At 60.0% G+C, this 16,448-nt stretch overlaps 1 protein-coding gene across 1 annotated transcript; it reads left to right on the forward strand.

The window, feature by feature from the left end:
• The first annotated feature begins 16 nt into the window (after positions 1-16).
• IGHMBP2 (immunoglobulin mu DNA binding protein 2) lies at positions 17-15,007 on the forward strand. The gene is made up of 15 exons (XM_087822058.1): positions 17-145; positions 2,135-2,304; positions 2,422-2,605; positions 2,836-2,933; positions 4,296-4,459; positions 5,456-5,656; positions 6,957-7,104; positions 7,447-7,621; positions 8,297-8,479; positions 8,686-8,804; positions 9,592-9,686; positions 10,891-11,014; positions 11,937-12,833; positions 13,345-13,517; positions 13,968-15,007. The coding sequence occupies exons 1-15, from the start codon at positions 60-62 to the stop codon at positions 14,157-14,159; spliced, it is 3,009 nt and encodes a 1,002-aa protein (XP_087678184.1). The 5' UTR covers positions 17-59; the 3' UTR covers positions 14,160-15,007.
• The last annotated feature ends 1,441 nt before the right edge of the window (positions 15,008-16,448 follow it).

Consider the following 16,448-nt stretch of genomic DNA (forward strand, 5'->3'; position numbering starts at 1 on the left):
CGCCTCCCCGCGCGGCAGCAGCACCTCGGCGGCTCCGGGCTCGCGCCCCTTCGGCGGCCATGGCCTCGGCGGCCGTGGAGAGCTTCGTGACCAAGCAGCTGGACCTGCTGGAGCTCGAGAGGGACGCGGAGGTCGAGGAGCGCAGGTACGGCCCCGGCCCTGATCCGCTCAGGCCCTGCGGACCCCCGGCGGCGCGGCCACCTTGGGGCCGGAGCCTCGTCACCTCCCGGCGGCCGGCTCCGGGCCGGGGCCCTCCGGAAGCCCTTTGGTTTCTCGGCCCGAGGTCCCCCTCTCTGAGCTCTCACCCCGAGGTCCTGCCTCTGCCCCGGTGACCCCGCGCGTGCCCAGCCCTCGCCCGGCCGCAGGGGGACCGCGCGGGGCCCGGGCCCGGGCCCGGGGGGCGGGTCGCAGCCTGAGCAGCTCCTTTCCCGCGCGACTGGGGACCGGCGGCGACGCCCGGGCCCGGCCCTGCTGGGGCAGGGACACTGACCCCCGACGCCCGGGCATTGGCACTGCTGGGGCAGGGACACTGACCCCGACACCCGGGCTCTGCTGGGGCAGGGACACTGACCCCGACACCCGGGCTCTGCTGGGGCAGGGACACTGACCCCCGACGCCCGGGCATCGGCACTGCTGGGACAGGGACACTGACCCCGACCCCCGGGCCCTGCTGGGGCAGGGACACTGATCCCCGATGCCCCGGCACTGCTGGGGCAGGGACACCTGACTTCCACGCCCAGCCCCGGCCCTGCTGGGGCAGGGACACTGACCCAGTCGCCCAGGCCCTGCTGGGGCAGGGACACTGATCCCCGACGCCCCGGCACTGCTGGGGCAGGGGCACCTGACCCCCACGCCCAGCCCCGGCCCTGCTGGGGCAGGGACACTGACCCCGACGCCCAGCCCCGGCCCTGCTGGGGCAGGGACACTGACCCCGACGCCCGGCCCCGACCCTGCTGGGGCAGCAACACCTGACCCCGACGCCCGGGCATCGGCTCTGCCGGGGCAGGGACACCTGGTCCCAGCATAGCGCAGGACGGCTTCGGGGAGGGGGCGCCTGAGCTCAGCTGCAGGAGAGCCCGAGTGACACCCCGAAGGAGGAGCAGCGGCTTGTGTCTGAGCGGAGGAGGCATTTCACTGAGACCCGAGCACTCCCGGGCGGGGGAGGCAGAAGCGGGTCGGGCACCTCGTTCCTTTAACCCTGTGCCCTTCCCCGGGGCTGGTAGGCCGAGAGGGAGGGCGAGGCCAAGCCACTTGCCCAGGTGATGCGGGAGGAGTCACACCTGACACCAGAGCCGGCTCTCAGCCGTCACACCCTATAGGTTTGATGGGATTTGTTTGAGAGGTTTGGATCCTGACAGTTAAGAGCTCTCGGAGACTCCCAGCCCCCTTCCTTTTTATGGCCGTCTCAGTTTGCAGGTTAGGTCTCTGAGCCTCCATTGCCTCACCTGTAAAATGGGGTCATTCCCCACCTCCCAGGTTTGCTGCGAGAAGGAAATGATTGTACTGAAAGCCCAGCGCTCAGCATGGTACCAAGTGCAGAGCGAGCACCTGTGAGAAGATAAAGGGGCATCAGATTGGGAGGGGCCTCGCCCAGGGGCTGCTGTGATATTCTAGTGTGGAGGGTGGCCCCCAGTGAAGCCAAGCAGGTGGGGGTGGGAGTGAATATATTTGCGTTTTGGGAGGATCACTTGGGCTCTGATGCTGGCGACAGGAGGGGGAGAGCCCAGATGATAGGCAGTTAGGAAGCTCTGTTTCATCCAGACTGCCCGTGGCGTGGGCTCGAATCTGAGTGAGGGCTCTGGGGGGGAGAGTGGGAGGCAGAAGTGGATTCAGGGTGTAATGGGAAGCACCCCATAGGACTCAGCGACTCGAACCAGGATGGGGGAGAGAGTAGAGAAGGTGAAGGTGACCGAAGGTCCTGACTTGGGTGACTGGGAGAAGGGCACGTCATGAACTGCACTCAGGGAGGTAGGAGGAGCAGGTCTGAGGGGGCAGAGCTAGAGTTTCGTGGGCTCATGTTTGGTGCCTGTGCCCCAGGTTTTTTGTTTCTCTCCCTTTTACATTTCTCCTGCACGGGTAGAAGTAAAAACTGGTGAAATACAAGTACTGACGTTTACTACTGGGTGTCTTGCAGGTCCTGGCAGGAGAACATCTCCTTGAAAGAGCTCCAGAGCCGAGGCGTCTGCCTGCTGAAGCTGCAGGTGTCCAGCCAGCGGACCGGGCTGTACGGACAGCTCCTGGTCACCTTCGAGCCCCGGAGAGGCGCGTCTGCAGGAGTGCTTCCCAGTAACAGCTTTTCTTCTGGTCTGTGCATTTCTGACGTAGGCACATAACTGGATACGACTGGTGGGCATTTATCGTATAAAATGATTCATGCTTAACTTTTTTCAGTGTTTATGTAACTGAGCCTTTGTTTCGCAGGTGATATCGTGGGTCTGCACGATGAAGGCGGTCAGCTGGCCACTGGGATCCTGACCCGGATCACCCAGAAATCGGTCACCGTGGCCTTTGACCAGTCCTGTGATTTCCAGCTGAGCTTGGACCGAGAGAATTCCTACCGACTGTTAAAACTTGCCAACGATGTCACTTATAAGCGATTGAAAAAGTAAGTATGTGGTGGGACATCACAGGTAACATTTTCCTTAAACACGGCTTGCTCGGCCCCACCATGTTCCCGCCGGGCAGAGAGAGCAGCGTGTCCCGTCCAGGCTGGGCTTGTCCTCGCGAGCCATCTCTGGAGGGGGGCCCTGTAGGGGGGTGAGGGGCGGAGGCTTCGGCACCGACTCCATTGCTGGTTTTCACTAAGCTCCCCGTTTTCATTTTCTTCCCGGGCAGAGCTCTGATTGCCCTGAGGAAGTACCACACCGGCCCCGCGCTCTCACTCATAGAGGTCCTATTCGGCGACGCAGCCCCCAGCCCTGCCAGCGACATACGTAAGAACTTGTGCCTTTTCTCTTCTGATGGAAATCTTCAGGGAAGGTTTGGAGAGTAACGTGACCGTGGGCCACTTTGTCAAGAGTTTGAGGAGGTACAACTAGAAGAAATCACTTTAGTTTCTTTTTGTAAATTCATGTGAATGACCCAGATCAACTGGGCTCTCTTCCCTGTGCTCAGCATCAGAGGCAAACCCCTTCCGCTCACTTCCACAGTGTTCTCTCTGAGACCACCCCATCTGTGTTTCGAGATGGGGCGTGTTTCTCCCTGCCCAGGTGACAGCCGATCATACTGGAGGATTGTCTTCATCTGTGCTTGAGTGTTACTTTTTGGTTTGGAAAGTCTCATTGGGTTATTTTCTCAGCATCCTGTAGGTATTATAAGAGTGATGTGTGTGAGTCACGGGAAATTAGGAAACACAGAAGCAGGTAAACAGGGAGACAATTGCTCAGAAATCTGCCACTCAGTTCGTCTCACGAGTGTCAGTGTCTAATCTTCGAGCCTTATCCCACATCCACATACGACAGTGTGTTTCACACGTGCGCTCACAGACACACACACATACACTTTACTGCCTTTGAAGCAGCATGACATGTCTTGACCACAGCTGACCCCTAAGGAGGGAGGGGCACGGTGTGGCGTGGCGGGAAGCGCACTGGCACCCCAGCTCCGATGGCATCACTGTCCATGTTCGTCTCAGTCTCACTCGGTCAGGTCCGCACCTGGGCCTGTGAGTTCACACGCCCACGGGTTGAGCGTCTCCACGTAGCTGGTGCCGCGGGGTGGACGCTGGGAGCGTAGCCGGACACGGCGGTGCCTACTCTCAGAGCACAGAGCACGTGGAGCAAATAACCCGTCTGGTCGTGAAAGATACAGGGTGGAAACCCGACCCTGGAGTTTGCTAGTACTTTCTTACCCTTTATTTTTGTCATTTTTGGGCACGTATAGAGGCGCAGTGTGGAAGCAAACATGTCCCGAGAAACACGTCCCTCAGAAGAACCTGTTATCCTGGAGATGAGTTGGCAAGCGTTTTCAGTAAAGGGACAGATGGTCAACATTAGGCTTCGCGGGCTGCTGCAGGAGCGAGCGGGCAGGGACAGCGTGATGGCATGGCTGGGTGCCAGGGGAACCTGGCCCTGGGAAGCTGGCGACAGGCTGGGTTGGGCCTGGTCTGCAGTCTGTGCTTCCTGTCCCAGGGAAATTTTTTAAAAACAAAACAGGTTGATTTTGAGTTGATTGGGTGACTCCCGGGGAGGTCCAGCTCCCTCCCTGTGCTTGTCAGCGCTCCCTCGAGGAAGACAGGCGAGGAGCATGCGCCAGGGGCTCGAGAGCCTGACCTAACCCTGTTGTGTCTCCCGCAGAGGTGCCGACCTTCTACAACGCCTCCCTGGACGCCTCCCAGAAGGAAGCGGTTTTGTTTGCACTGTCCCAGAAGGAGCTGGCCATCATCCATGGGCCTCCTGGCACCGGGAAGACCACCACTGTGGTGGAGATCATCATTCAGGCTGTGAAACAGGGCCTCAAGGTGGGACCTACTTCCCCTCAGCACTGACCAGCCCCGGCCGGCCTGCCGCGTTCGCCGGCGCTCAGCAGGCCCAGGCAGTCAGCGGGCCCAGGCGGCTCGGGGGGAGCTGGTCAGGACCCCCCTGATGTTCACTGAGCATTGGTAGCTGCATGGGACATGGGATGTGACCTTGCTGTGGGTGGCGGTGCCAGGATGTTGGGGGGAGGGTGGCCTTGGCTCCTGTTCTTGGCGTTGATGTGAGGAGGGACTCTCCTGTCCACCTCCTCTGCTGGCTGCCACCTGCCTCTCACAGTGGGACTGCAGTTCTGGAAGCAAGACTGAGCCCCCTCGGAGCTTACCCTGGTCCACGTTGTCAGGTGATATAGTGATGTGATTGATGATGAGATGGTGTCCCAGCCCTGGTTTTTTCAGGGCTCCAAGTCCTTCCTTTCCACATACAAGCTGCTCAGCATTTCCTATTTATTTATTTATTTTTGGTTAATGCTCACCGTAGGATATTTTTTCCCATTGTTTTTTTTTTCCTAGGGAGAAGGGAGGGAGCTGGGGTGAGAGAGAGAGAGAGAGAGAGAGAGAGAGAGAGACATCGAGAGAGAGAGACATCAATTGGTTGCCTCCCGCATGCACCCTGACCAGGGCTGGGGATGGAACCTGCAACCCAGGTACTGGGAATCGAACCCGAGACCCTTCGTTCTGCGGGCTGACACTAACCACTGAGCCACACCAGCCAGGGCGCCACTCAGCATTTCTGATGCTCTGGAGCCCAGTAGAGCCTCAGACCTAGTTCTTGTTCTGCAGACACTGTGACAGTTTGCAGTGAGGTGTGTCCTTTAGGCCGCCCCCCATCCCACATCTGCGGTTACACCTGAACATCACGTCGCCCACATGGCACCCTCTTCTCTCTCCCTGTAAAGCCTTCTGTTTGCTTCGGTGTAAACCTACGTGGTTTCCTTAAACACAGAGTCCCCAGACCCGACCTTGAGCTTTGCCCACCCCCAGGTCCTGTGTTGCGCACCCTCCAACATCGCTGTGGACAACCTGGTGGAGCACCTGGCCCGGAGCGGGCGGCGGGTGCTGCGCCTCGGGCACCCCGCCCGGCTCCTGGAGTCCATCCAGCACCACTCGCTGGACGCGGTGTTGGCACGCAGTGACGGCGCCCAGATCGTGGCGGACATCAGGCGGGACATCGACCAGGTCTCCGTAGGTATCTCTTAGCCGGTGTCCACTTCAGGGCGGTTTTCCAATCTAAGGCTCTCCACGGACCAGATTGTGTCTGCCTGGGTTCCTTTTGCCCTTTATGGCCTCGGTGGCTCATTTAATAATTTCCAGCATCGAGCCTGCCCAGTGTTAGTGGAAACCCACACTCAGCCCTTATGGGACTCAGGTGTCTTGCAGGTGGTTCCCCGGGCAGGTGAGGGGCTGTTTGAAAGAAAACATTGCTCTCACGTCTGTGTTGTTGGTACTATTGGTAAGCAAAAGAGAAAAGGCCTGGGAATAAAAAGTCAGAAAGTAGTTATCTTCCCAGTTTTTCGCCCATCTTACATGATCCCTGTGAAGGAGAGGGTGGCGGGCAGTAGGTCAGTTTGAGATGGCGTTTTCTCTCGTCGTCGGCGCTTCCGAACTCTCTGGTTCTCCAGCTTCCACGATTATCCGGATTTCCTGAAATGTCCCGCCCTGTGTGTGCTCACCACCCCTGGTCTCACTGCAGCCCCACTGTGCTCCTCGGGGCCTTGGCCTCCTAGGGTCGGTGCTGGGAGTTAGCCTTTCCCGCAGAGCAGCAGGTGGTGCGTGGGGATAGCAGGGCGGGCACAGGACGGCCCATCTGTCAGCGTTGGAGGGGGGCAGGAGCCTGCGGTCCAGCTAGTGCTCCCTCCGTCACAATGCGCAGGAGTGCCAGGCCCTGGTCCTTTCTAAGTCATGCTGTCCTGGTCGTCCCTCTGAATTAGGCACAGTGACCCTCCTGTCGCCACTGCTGGGATCCTGCCCTCCAGAGCAGGAATCACAGGGAAGGAGGGGGTGACGTGTCTTTTTGAGTATTAAGGTTGGGGTTTAGATAACCACTTTATGTGCCAAACAACATTTTTTAAGTGTCTTGATGAATGCGGAGTAAAAAGTGAAGTTAAGCCACTAAAACCCAAGTCCTGAGCCAACAGGTGCTCGCCCCCCTCAGCACCACACCTCAGCCTGTCTGGTGACTGAGGGCGGGGCTGGGCCCCGAATTCCTGGCCATCTGAGTTTATAGTTATAGCGCCTCTCCCTCGAGGACCCAGACTGTCCCTGTGCGGTGACAGTAGCTCCAAGGCCGTGCACGTGTCCGGTGCTTAGTCACCCGTTTGTATCTGTTGCTCCTTCAAGAAAGAGCTTGAATTTTTAGTGCCTTTTAAGGAACCTGGGGGAGTGGACCAAGTCATTATAAATAAAAGCACTTTGTGAACTGAAAAGCGCCAAATAAGCGCACAATTGTGTCAAAATGTTGTATTTTCTTTGCTTTTCTCTGTAGGTGAAAATTAAGAAGACCCAGGATAAGAGAGAGAGGAGTAATTTCCGAGACGAAATCAGGCTGTTGAGGAAGGAGCTGAAGGAGAGGGAAGACGCCGCGATGCGGGAAAGCCTCACGGCAGCCGACGTGGTCCTGGCGACAAACACGGGTGAGGAGGATTGTGACCTAAATTCAGAAAACCATGCAGGAACCGCATTTTAGAAATCAGACAGCCTTCCCAGGACTTGGGGTGCAGCCCCAGAGGGGTGATGGGTTTGGGGGATTGAAGTGTGGAGTGGCCCACGGCTGGGGACACGCTGCTTCACAGGTAAACACAAGGCAGGGACTGCGCCTTTGACTGTCCTCGCCACGTTTTTATACTGAGCTACGTGTTTACTGCACGGTCTTAACATGGGACTGGATGTGGACCCGCTGGCTGTGGTGTCTCTGTCGGTGGTGGCTGCTCTCGCAGCCCGGGCCTCTAAAAGCCTGTGCTTCTGATCTCAACCAGGTGCCTCTTCCGACGGCCCCCTGAAGCTGCTGCCCGACGGCTACTTCGACCTAGTGGTCATCGACGAGTGCGCCCAGGCCCTGGAAGCCAGCTGCTGGGTCCCCCTGCTGAAGGCCAGCAAGTGTGTGCTGGCCGGGGACCACAAGCAGCTGCCCCCCACCATCGTCTCTCCCAAGTAAGACCCTCCTTTGAGCGCCTTGGCCTCTCCTGCGCCTCCCTTTGTTCTGTCCCTCGAGGGCCGCCCCAGAAGCCCTTGCTCCCGGGAGGCCCTGGACATGCCGTCCTCTGCACTTACTCGTTTAGACAACGCATCTCTCAGACTGTGCTCCTGGAGGTCAGGGGTCGTGTCGCATTCCTCTCGGAGCCTGGCCCCGAGCTCAGCTGTGCTCGTTGAATTGGATACCCTGACGGGTCACGGGGTTGCCGGCTCACCTCATCCCTGCCCCCTGCCCTCCACTGCTGCGGCCACACTGGCCTCCTCTGTCCTTGCTGTCCCCTGGTCTGGACCTTCAGTATCGGCTGGCCACGCCCTCCCTTTATCTAGGTCTCTGTGCAGGTGAACCCTCCGTGTGGTCTCCTGTGGCCGCCCTGTCTGCGTGGCATCCCTGTCACCTCAAGTCCCTTTGCAGCTCAGCGGTGCTTCTAACACTCATCATTCCTGGCAGTGGTGGGGACTGGGTCATCTGTATGTCTTCCCGACTGGGGTGTTGGTCACGTGGCCTGGGGTAGTCTGGCACAAGGGGACCTTTGAACAAACCAGCCTTTTACAAATTGTCCCAAAGTCCGCACCCAGAAAGGCCCCTCGAGGAGTGGAACCCTCGAGACCCAGTTCCTTTCTTCTCCGGCGCAGGGCTGCGCAGGCGGGCCTGTCCCTGAGCCTGATGGAGCGCCTGGCTGACGGGTGCGGGGTGGAGGCGGTGCGGATGCTGACGGTGCAGTACCGCATGCACCAGGCCATCGCGCGGTGGGCCTCGGAGGCCCTGTACCACGGGCAGCTCACGGCACACCCCTCCGTGGCGGAGCACCTCCTGCGGTGAGTGATGTGGCCACATCCATGTCCTGTCCGAGCCCCGTGCCACCGAGTGGTCTAGTGTGGTTGCCCTGAGAGCTGGCCTTGGGGTGCTCCAGTCTGATGTGCCACCTGTGGGTGGTACCCCGTTTCCTGTGGGGGGCTATGCGGGTCTGCTTTCAGGGCCTCCGCGCCTGGACCTCACGTGGTCGGTCTCCGCCTGTGTGCAGGGACCTCCCGGGAGTAGCTGCCACGGAGGAGACGTGCCTGCCCCTGTTGCTCGTGGACACAGCTGGCTGCGGGCTGTCGGAACTGGAGGGGGAAGATGACCAGTCTAAAGGGAACCCCGGTGAGCTCAGGAGGGAGGGTCAGCTTTTCTGTCCAAACAGACCCCGGGCTCCTCTGCAAACACAGTCCCTCTAAGTTGCTGACTTGGGAGTGGAGGTGAACACAGCACCTGGGAGCCATGGGCGGTTAGGAGCCGGAGGCTCCGAGGCCTGAGCTCCGCTGAGAGTCTTCTCCATGAGCATGCAGCACTGGTTGAGGCCGCCAGTGGTCTGGGCAGGGTTCACCGTGTTCTGACAGTGGCCAGGGCTGCCTGGCTGGTCTCAGGATGAGGTCCTTGCTCAGCCCACAGGACATTGGCTCGATTCCAATCCCTGGGCTGCCCCTCACAGGACTCACAGCTACACTTAAACTGAGAGTGTTGTTCCCAGAATTCAAGTGGGTTGGGGGGGTCCTGTATTTTTTTTAATTGATTTTAGAGAGAGAGGAAGGGAAAGAGAAAGGGAGACAGACAGAAACATCAATGTGAGAGAGAAACATTCAATGGTTGCCTCTCGTGTGCACCCCCACCCAGCATCAAACCCGCAATCTGGGTATGTGCCTTGACTGGGAATCGAACCGGGGACCTTTTTGGTGCATTGGCTGGTGCTCAACCAACTGAGCCACCTGGCAGGGCAGGGGCCCTGCACTTTCGTTTGCTGAGTCTGGTGACCCTCCAACTCAGGTGTGAGCTCCCAGGATGATGCCAGATCAGCTTGACGTAATAGACAGAAAAATGCTGGGAGAAGCAAGCGCTGACCTAGGCGTCCGCTGTGTCCCTCGTCCTAGAACCTGCTCCCTATCCCCTGCAGGTGAGGTGCGCCTTGTCAGCTTGCACATCCAGGCTCTGGTGGACGCTGGCGTCCAGGAGCGCGACATCGCTGTGATCACGCCGTACAACCTCCAGGTGCGAGCAGCCCGCGTCTCCCTCTGTGTTTATTGGTGGGAACCAATCATATTCAAGTGCTAAAAGGAAAAGGGAAGTTTATTGGTTCTTGTGACCGAAAATTCTGGGGAGGAGTCGACCACATCCCGTCTGGATTGAGGCTTGGGTGACATCAGCAAGAGCCTCCACCCATCCATCCATCTGTCCATTTCACTCACTCTGTCACCCCCCCCCCCCACCTCCCCGCCAGGCTCCCTGTGTGGGCTTCAGTTTGCCACCAGCTTTCCTGGTGGCCCTGGCAACTCAGGCTGATGCTTTCCTTACACAGGCAGCCCCTCGGGGACAGTGGTCCTTTCATGGCCTTTCCCCCAAGAATCCCAGTTTTCTATTTCATTGGTCTGGCTCAGGCTGTCCCCCTGCTGTGACCAGGGGCTGGATCTTGGCCCACCTTGGGACCAGCCCAGCCTGGTTTCCTGGAACCCCCGGGGCGGAGTGTGGGGTGGGTGGTTCCTGAAGGAAAATCTGGGGCCGGCTGTCCCTGCAGAGGTGTAGGTGGTTGGTCAGCGACGCCTGCTCCCTTCCCTCTGGTTTTCCCACGTTTCCTCCTCAGTGTCTGTGCTCAGGGTCTGTGCTCAGTGTCAGAGCAAGGCCCAGCTGCTTGGGGAGGAAACACGCCTGCTTCTAAGTACCGTGAGGTTCACGGTTTGGCTGTCCCCTTCCTGTTCTACAGGTGCCACTGTCAGGGCCGTGAGGCGGGTGGCTGCCAGGAGCCAAAGAAAGTGATGTAATGTTGGTATTGGTGTGGCAGCCCCTCTCTGACGCAGGGACGGGCTATTTTCATTTTTTTATTGTTAATCCTTCATATTTTTTCTATTGCTTTTTAGAGAGAGTAGAAGAGAGAGAGAGAGAAAGAGAGAGAGAGAGACAGAGACATCGCTGTGAGAGAGACACATTGATTGGTTGCCTTCTGCACGCGTGGGGATCGGACCTACAACCCTCCAGTACACAGGCTGAGGCCCTAACCACTGAGCCCTGCCGGTGAGGGTAGTGACAAGTTATTTTGTCTGTTCATTTGCTTGCCCGTTAGAAGGGCCGCTGTGGAAACCACGTCCCCGAGGCTGGGGCAGTTCTGCAGGCTTGAGGCCCTCTGCTGAGTCCAGGGGCAGTGTGTGGATGCCGCCCAGACCCAGGCTGTGCTGAGGCCGCGGTGTGCGTGGTGTTTCAGGTGGACCTGCTCCGACAGAGCCTTGCTCTCAGGCACCCTGAGCTGGAAATCAAGTCGGTCGACGGCTTCCAAGGCCGTGAGAAGGAGGCCGTGGTCCTGTCCTTCGTCAGATCCAACAGGAGAGGTATGGGCACTCGCTGGATCCTAGGAACGAGTTACGTATTCAGTGGGCAGGCTGGGTTTCTGCTCAGGCCTTGCGGTCACTGGGCATGTGGGCGTGGAGCAGCTTGTCCTGTGTGAGTTCAGTGTGAGGTGAGCCGGCTGAGCCGGTGGGGAGCCAGGTGTGATGAGGCCTCTGAAGGAACCCACCCTGGGACCAGCGTGCGTGCACAGCAGGGTGAGCAGCCCCAGCGCCTGGGGAAAGGTGTTCCCGGCACAGGGAACAGCGTGGAGGCTCAGGGCACAAGTCTGCAGTTGGGGTGGTGGGCTGGGAGCAGGGCAGGCCGGGAGGCCCCAACACCCGCCAAAGAGGTGGATCGCCTAAAGCCCAGAACTTGTCTATTTGGCCTCAAGGCTGATTCAGCCTCAGGGCGGGGTGCTTATGCCCACAGAGCATGTGGATATTCCATTTGGTAAGAAAACCGTACCCAGAACAGGTTTTTAGTTAACGGGCTTTGTAAAATGTTTTCAGTAGAAGGCTGAAAGCAGGCGGGAGGGGAAAGCTGTGGTGGGAAAGAAAATGTTGGGGCGTCTCTCGTGTTTCCCTTGCGTATCAGCGGCAGCACATCCATGTCCCCCAGGCTGTGTCCTGGGTCTAGCTCGGAGCAGGTTGTTCTTACTTGGAAATGGGTTAACAGTACGATAGCTACCGAAGTAGAAGTTGGGTGCCATCTAACCGCACTGATGAGCGCGGTTAACCGCAGGGTGTCTGAGCAGCCGTGGTGTCCACGGTGCCTGAGAGCTGAGTCTGGCAGGTGTGGGGGGCGAGTCCACGGGAGGTGGAGACAGGTGGTGAGCCTTGAGCTGAGCCTTAGGTGGTGGCTGCTGACCAGGGCAGGAGCCATAGTCTCAGGCCTGCTCGCCCACTCGCCCTGCCTCGTTTTTAGGTGAAGTTGGCTTCCTTGCCGAGGACCGGCGGATCAACGTCGCCGTCACCCGCGCTCGGCGCCACGTGGCCATTGTCTGCGATTCTCACACCGTCAGCAACCACGCCTTCCTGAAGACCCTGGTGGTTTATTTCACGCAGCATGGGGAGGTGCGCACGGCCTTTGAGTATCTTGACGACATCATCCCTGAAAACTATTCCCACGAGAGTTCCCAGGGCCACGGCCAAGCTGGTGTGAAGCCCCAAGGTTCTGCCGCATCTGCCAGGAAGCCTGGAAGCAGGCGGCCGGAAGGAGGCCGGGAAGCCAGGGTGGCCCAGAAGGCGCCACATGGGAAGCCCTTGGGCTCTGAGGCCCATTCTCAGCCCAGCCTCAACGGATGCAGCCCCAAGGGAGTGGGGAGCAGAGACAACGCAGCTCACTTCAGGGCTGTGATCGCCGAGTTTGTGGCGAGTGAGCAGACGCAGTTGGAGTTTCCTGCGTCCCTGAACTCACACGACAGGATGCGCATCCATCAGATAGCGGAAGAGCACGGGCTGAGGCACGACAGCACCGGGGAAGGGAAGAGCAGGTTCATAACCGTGAGTAAGAGAGCCACACCGGCCACGCCGGCCACACCGGCCACGCCAGCCACGCCGGCCACGCCAGCCACGGCGCCAACACCGGCCCCGCCACCCCCAGCAATGACTGACAGCAAAGCCCCTCTCCATCCGGAGCCCCCCAGCCCCGCACAGGCGGAGCCCCCCGCCCAAGAGCCGAGCAGCGTGGATCTGCAGGCTGTGCACCTGGAGAGACTGCAGAGGGAGAGGGGCCGGCGGGAGCAGCAAACCAAGGAGGGGCCGCGGGCCACGGGCTCCGGGCTGCAGCGGTTACCAGGAAGGAAAAAGAAGAAAGGTGCAGGTGAGCTGGGCCAGCCGATGAGAGCACAGGCTCGGGGTCCCCTTGGCCGGGCCTCTCCGCACTAGAAGTGCACCTGCCACCCTCAGAAACCGACTTCCTCCTGCTGGTGCCTGATTCTGGTTTTGCACCTTATGTTTACTGGACTTGGAATGAGCCCCCGAGGGTGGTGACTGGTCACGGTGACCCTCAAGTGCCCAGAGTCCTGTGCAGGGCCTGGCAGAAGGGAGTGTGCTCACTGCAGGGAAGGGCCAGAGGCACACGGGTGGGTTACAGGTACGGGGTTCTCTGCTGTGGCGACTGCTCCTGGCTCAGACCCAGGAAGGGCACATGCTCGGCCACTGTCCTGTGCTGAGCTGGCCATCTGCCTGGTGCCCTGGGGCTGTGAGCTCTCCCCCCCGCCATCCTGCACCGTGATTGGGTGTCCATGGGTACAGAGAGAGGGCCTGGGCACAGCCTGGACACGCCCTGTCCAGCTGCATCCTTCCCTCCCCGAGTGACTGTCCTTCCTCAGGGCCCGCGGCTGTGGACCTCCCTGCCTCGGAGGACTTCGACACCCTGGTCTCTGCCGCTGTGAAGGCCGACAGCACCTGCGGCCTCGCCAAGTGCAGGGCCAGCGTCGCGACTCTGGGCCAGCTCTGCCCCCACTGCAGCCGCCGCTACTGCCTCGGCCATTGCCTGCCCGAGGTGTGTGGGGGGGCTCCTCCCGTCCCCCCCCCCCGACAAATGGGAGGAGTCTCCCTGGAACATGCACCCACCAGCTTGCACTGGGAGCACCTGCCCCAGGCCTGGCATTGGGGCCAGATGAGCAAAAATAGGGTTTTTGCACAGAGATTATAATCCCGCTTTGGGTGCATTTTGCTGTATAAACATGGCATGCTCTTGTGTGTCACTCCATCAGGGAGGCTGTGGGACCAGGCCCCGAGCTTGCTTCTGCTCTGAAGGTGGTCTGGGCTGGGGTGAGGGCGCAGGTGAAGGGAAGGGAGCCTGCGGGTAAAGGGTTGTGTGCGGGAGAGAACACAGCCCCTCCGAGGTCTTGTGCCCGGACTACATGGTCCTCAAGCTCCTCGATGGGCGGAGCTGCAGGGCCTTGTCCCCTCTCCTGGCGCTGACTCTTGTGTCCCCCACCCCCCCCAGATCCATGGCTGCGGGGAGAGGGCTCGCGCCCACGCCCGGCAGAGAATCAGCCGGGAAGGAGTCCTGTTCCCCGGCAGTGGGACCAAGGACAGGTCCCTGGACCCAGCCAAGAGGGCCCAGCTGCAAAGGAGGCTGGACAAGAAGCTGGACGAGCTGACTGGCCAGCGGAAGAGCAAAAGGAAGGAGAAGTGATGCGCCCCCCCCCCCCCCCCACGGGGCCTGCAGACCTTGTCCTTGAAAATATGGGAGAGGGGCGAGCGGGCTGTTCCCGGGTGCTTTCTGTTCCTTGTAGCTGCTCTGTTGACAGCGCAACCCCGCTGTCCCCACCAGGCTGCACGAGCGAGGGCCTCTGGGAGGAAGGGGGGCCTCTGGGAGGAAGGGGGCTTTCTTGGGGCTGCGCTGGGGGCCCAGGAACACTCACCCTCTTCCTCACTCCCATGTGGATCAGTTCCCAGTCCCCTTCCCTCCTAGTCAAAACTCAGATTCCAGCGTCGGAATCTTGGGGTGCTGCCATGAGGGACAGGAAGCCTTTGTTTCCTTGGAGATGTGCCTGGGCCCATCCACTGTCAGGGGCTGGCCAGCTTTCCGCCCCTCGGGGTGAGGCAGAGCCCTTGAAAACCCAGCGAATGCTCTCAGGGACAGCACCTGCGAGTGCGGGCGTTTTTCCTGCGTGTCCTCCGTCTTCTGTCCCCTGTGCCTGCGGTGACCCCACCCTGACCCTGCAGGGCAGGACGCAGCTCTGGCGGGCCCCTGCTCCTGGGACGTCTGGAGGGCCACACTGGGGTGCAGTTCACGGAGGCTCCCAGCCCGTGCAGCCCTCCCTTGGTGCTGAAATGGCTGCTCCCTGGGGGACCTTCTTGGGAACGAGCCATCCCCGAGTCAGCGTTGCTGGCACGTACAAAGCCGGGGCCCTGTCGGGGGGCTCTCCACTGTCCTTCACCAACTGCTTTATTTATTGCCTCAGGCAGATGTATTATTTTAGCCCCAGAGTTTTATTTGTTCAGAGTGATGTAAATTATTTAAAAATTAAAGGTATGTGCACACTGCCCACAGGATGCCGCGTGTCTAAGATTAGCATCTTTCTGCCTCTTGCTCACTCTCCTGAGGTGGTCGAAGGCGCGGGGTGATTGTTTGCTGTAAACACTCAGGCATCTAGAGGCGTTAGTGATGCTCAGGGCGGGCGGGGAGCAGGCGTGCTGCTGGGGGCGGTCCCTGTCCTGTTAACGGCGAGCAGAGAAGACCCTGTTTTGCTTGACTTCCCCACCGAGAGAGCGGAGGTCTGAAACGGGAGAGTTTAGAGCTGTAACCCTAGGAGGACCACAGGGGAAGGGGGAGAGGAGGCCAGCGCAGTGCGGGTGTGGGGTAACCCGATCACATTGAGCACCTGGGTCCGGCCACACCTGACTCCCACCCCATTCTTCCCCGTCTCCTGAACTAGTAAGTCCCCCTTTTTAGCTGAAGAAAGTCTGTCCCTGCAGCTAAAAGCGTCCTTGCTGGTCCAGTTGTGCCCACATCTGTGTATGCCATCGGGTGTACCCCGTCCCAGCGTGGGGGCAGGGCCCAGTCAGTGCACCTGTGCTGGTTAGAGAAAGAGCAGGCCCTGCACCTTCATCCACATGCGTCTCCCACGGGCCGCTCCGCCAGGAAGAGCCCAGAGTAGAGGGAGGCCGGCAGCATGGCGTGGGCGGGGCTGCTGGAAGGGTCTGAGCCTGGATGCTGGCGCCCGGGAACGCGGCTTCGGCAGGCCCCTTCCCCCTCCGCCTGCCTGCGCCTCTGTGGCGGGGCGGGAGCAGCCTCCCCCTCGCTGGCTGTGCTGAGAATCCACGCAGGGAGCGGCTGAAAGCTCGCGTGCTGGCCCGGTCCGGGCTCGCGGGCTCCACGCCGGCACCTGGTGCGGGTCCCCGGTGTGGTGGTTGCCCACCTGCCCACGCCCAGGGCACTCATCGTCTACTGCTGACCTCCAGTCCTGCCAGCACCGACACATCCTCAGGATGGCAGAGTCGGCGATCGCAGTGCAGAAAGTTTCCATTTCTCATCCAGGGAGACCGTGTTAGGAAAATGTTTGTAGCTGGTTGCTCGAGAAATGTCCTACACTTGGCTGGATGGGGGAGTCCCCAAAAGAAAGAAACATCCCACACCAACCGTCCTCCCAGCCAGCAAGCGTGACCCCTGCTGGGCGGCCTGCAGGAGCAGCCGGAGCGCAGGCTTCCCGTCCTGTGGGGGCCCAGGAGGGGGCCCTACGCACAGAATGGAGCCTGGCTTTGGAGCCTGTCAGCCCCGCCGGGTTCATTCCCAGGTTTACCCCATACAGCCTGCGTGGGCCCGTGCCTCAGCTTCCGCCTCTGTAAAATGGGGAAACGACAGGATATATCTCACTGGGAAATGCCTTAAACATCAAAAGGCCCTGAAACAGCGCCTGACACTTCAAAAAAGTCTGCTGTCCCTCTCATCTAGCAAAGCCCCAATGACCGCGGGATAGAT

This window comes from Miniopterus natalensis, chromosome 11 (assembly GCF_054644295.1).
Source record: "Miniopterus natalensis isolate mMinNat1 chromosome 11, mMinNat1.hap1, whole genome shotgun sequence".
Classification (NCBI taxonomy): Eukaryota; Metazoa; Chordata; class Mammalia; order Chiroptera; family Miniopteridae; genus Miniopterus; species Miniopterus natalensis.

Coding starts and splice junctions, on each gene's coding strand:
- IGHMBP2 (XM_087822058.1), top strand. CDS start 60: ATGGCCTCGGCGGCCGTGGAGAGCTTCGTGACCAAGCAGCTGGACCTG. Junction 5,657..6,956: donor GGGACATCGACCAGGTCTCC/GTAGGTATCTCT, acceptor TTTTCTCTGTAG/GTGAAAATTAAGAAGACCCA. Junction 7,622..8,296: donor CCCACCATCGTCTCTCCCAA/GTAAGACCCTCC, acceptor TCTCCGGCGCAG/GGCTGCGCAGGCGGGCCTGT.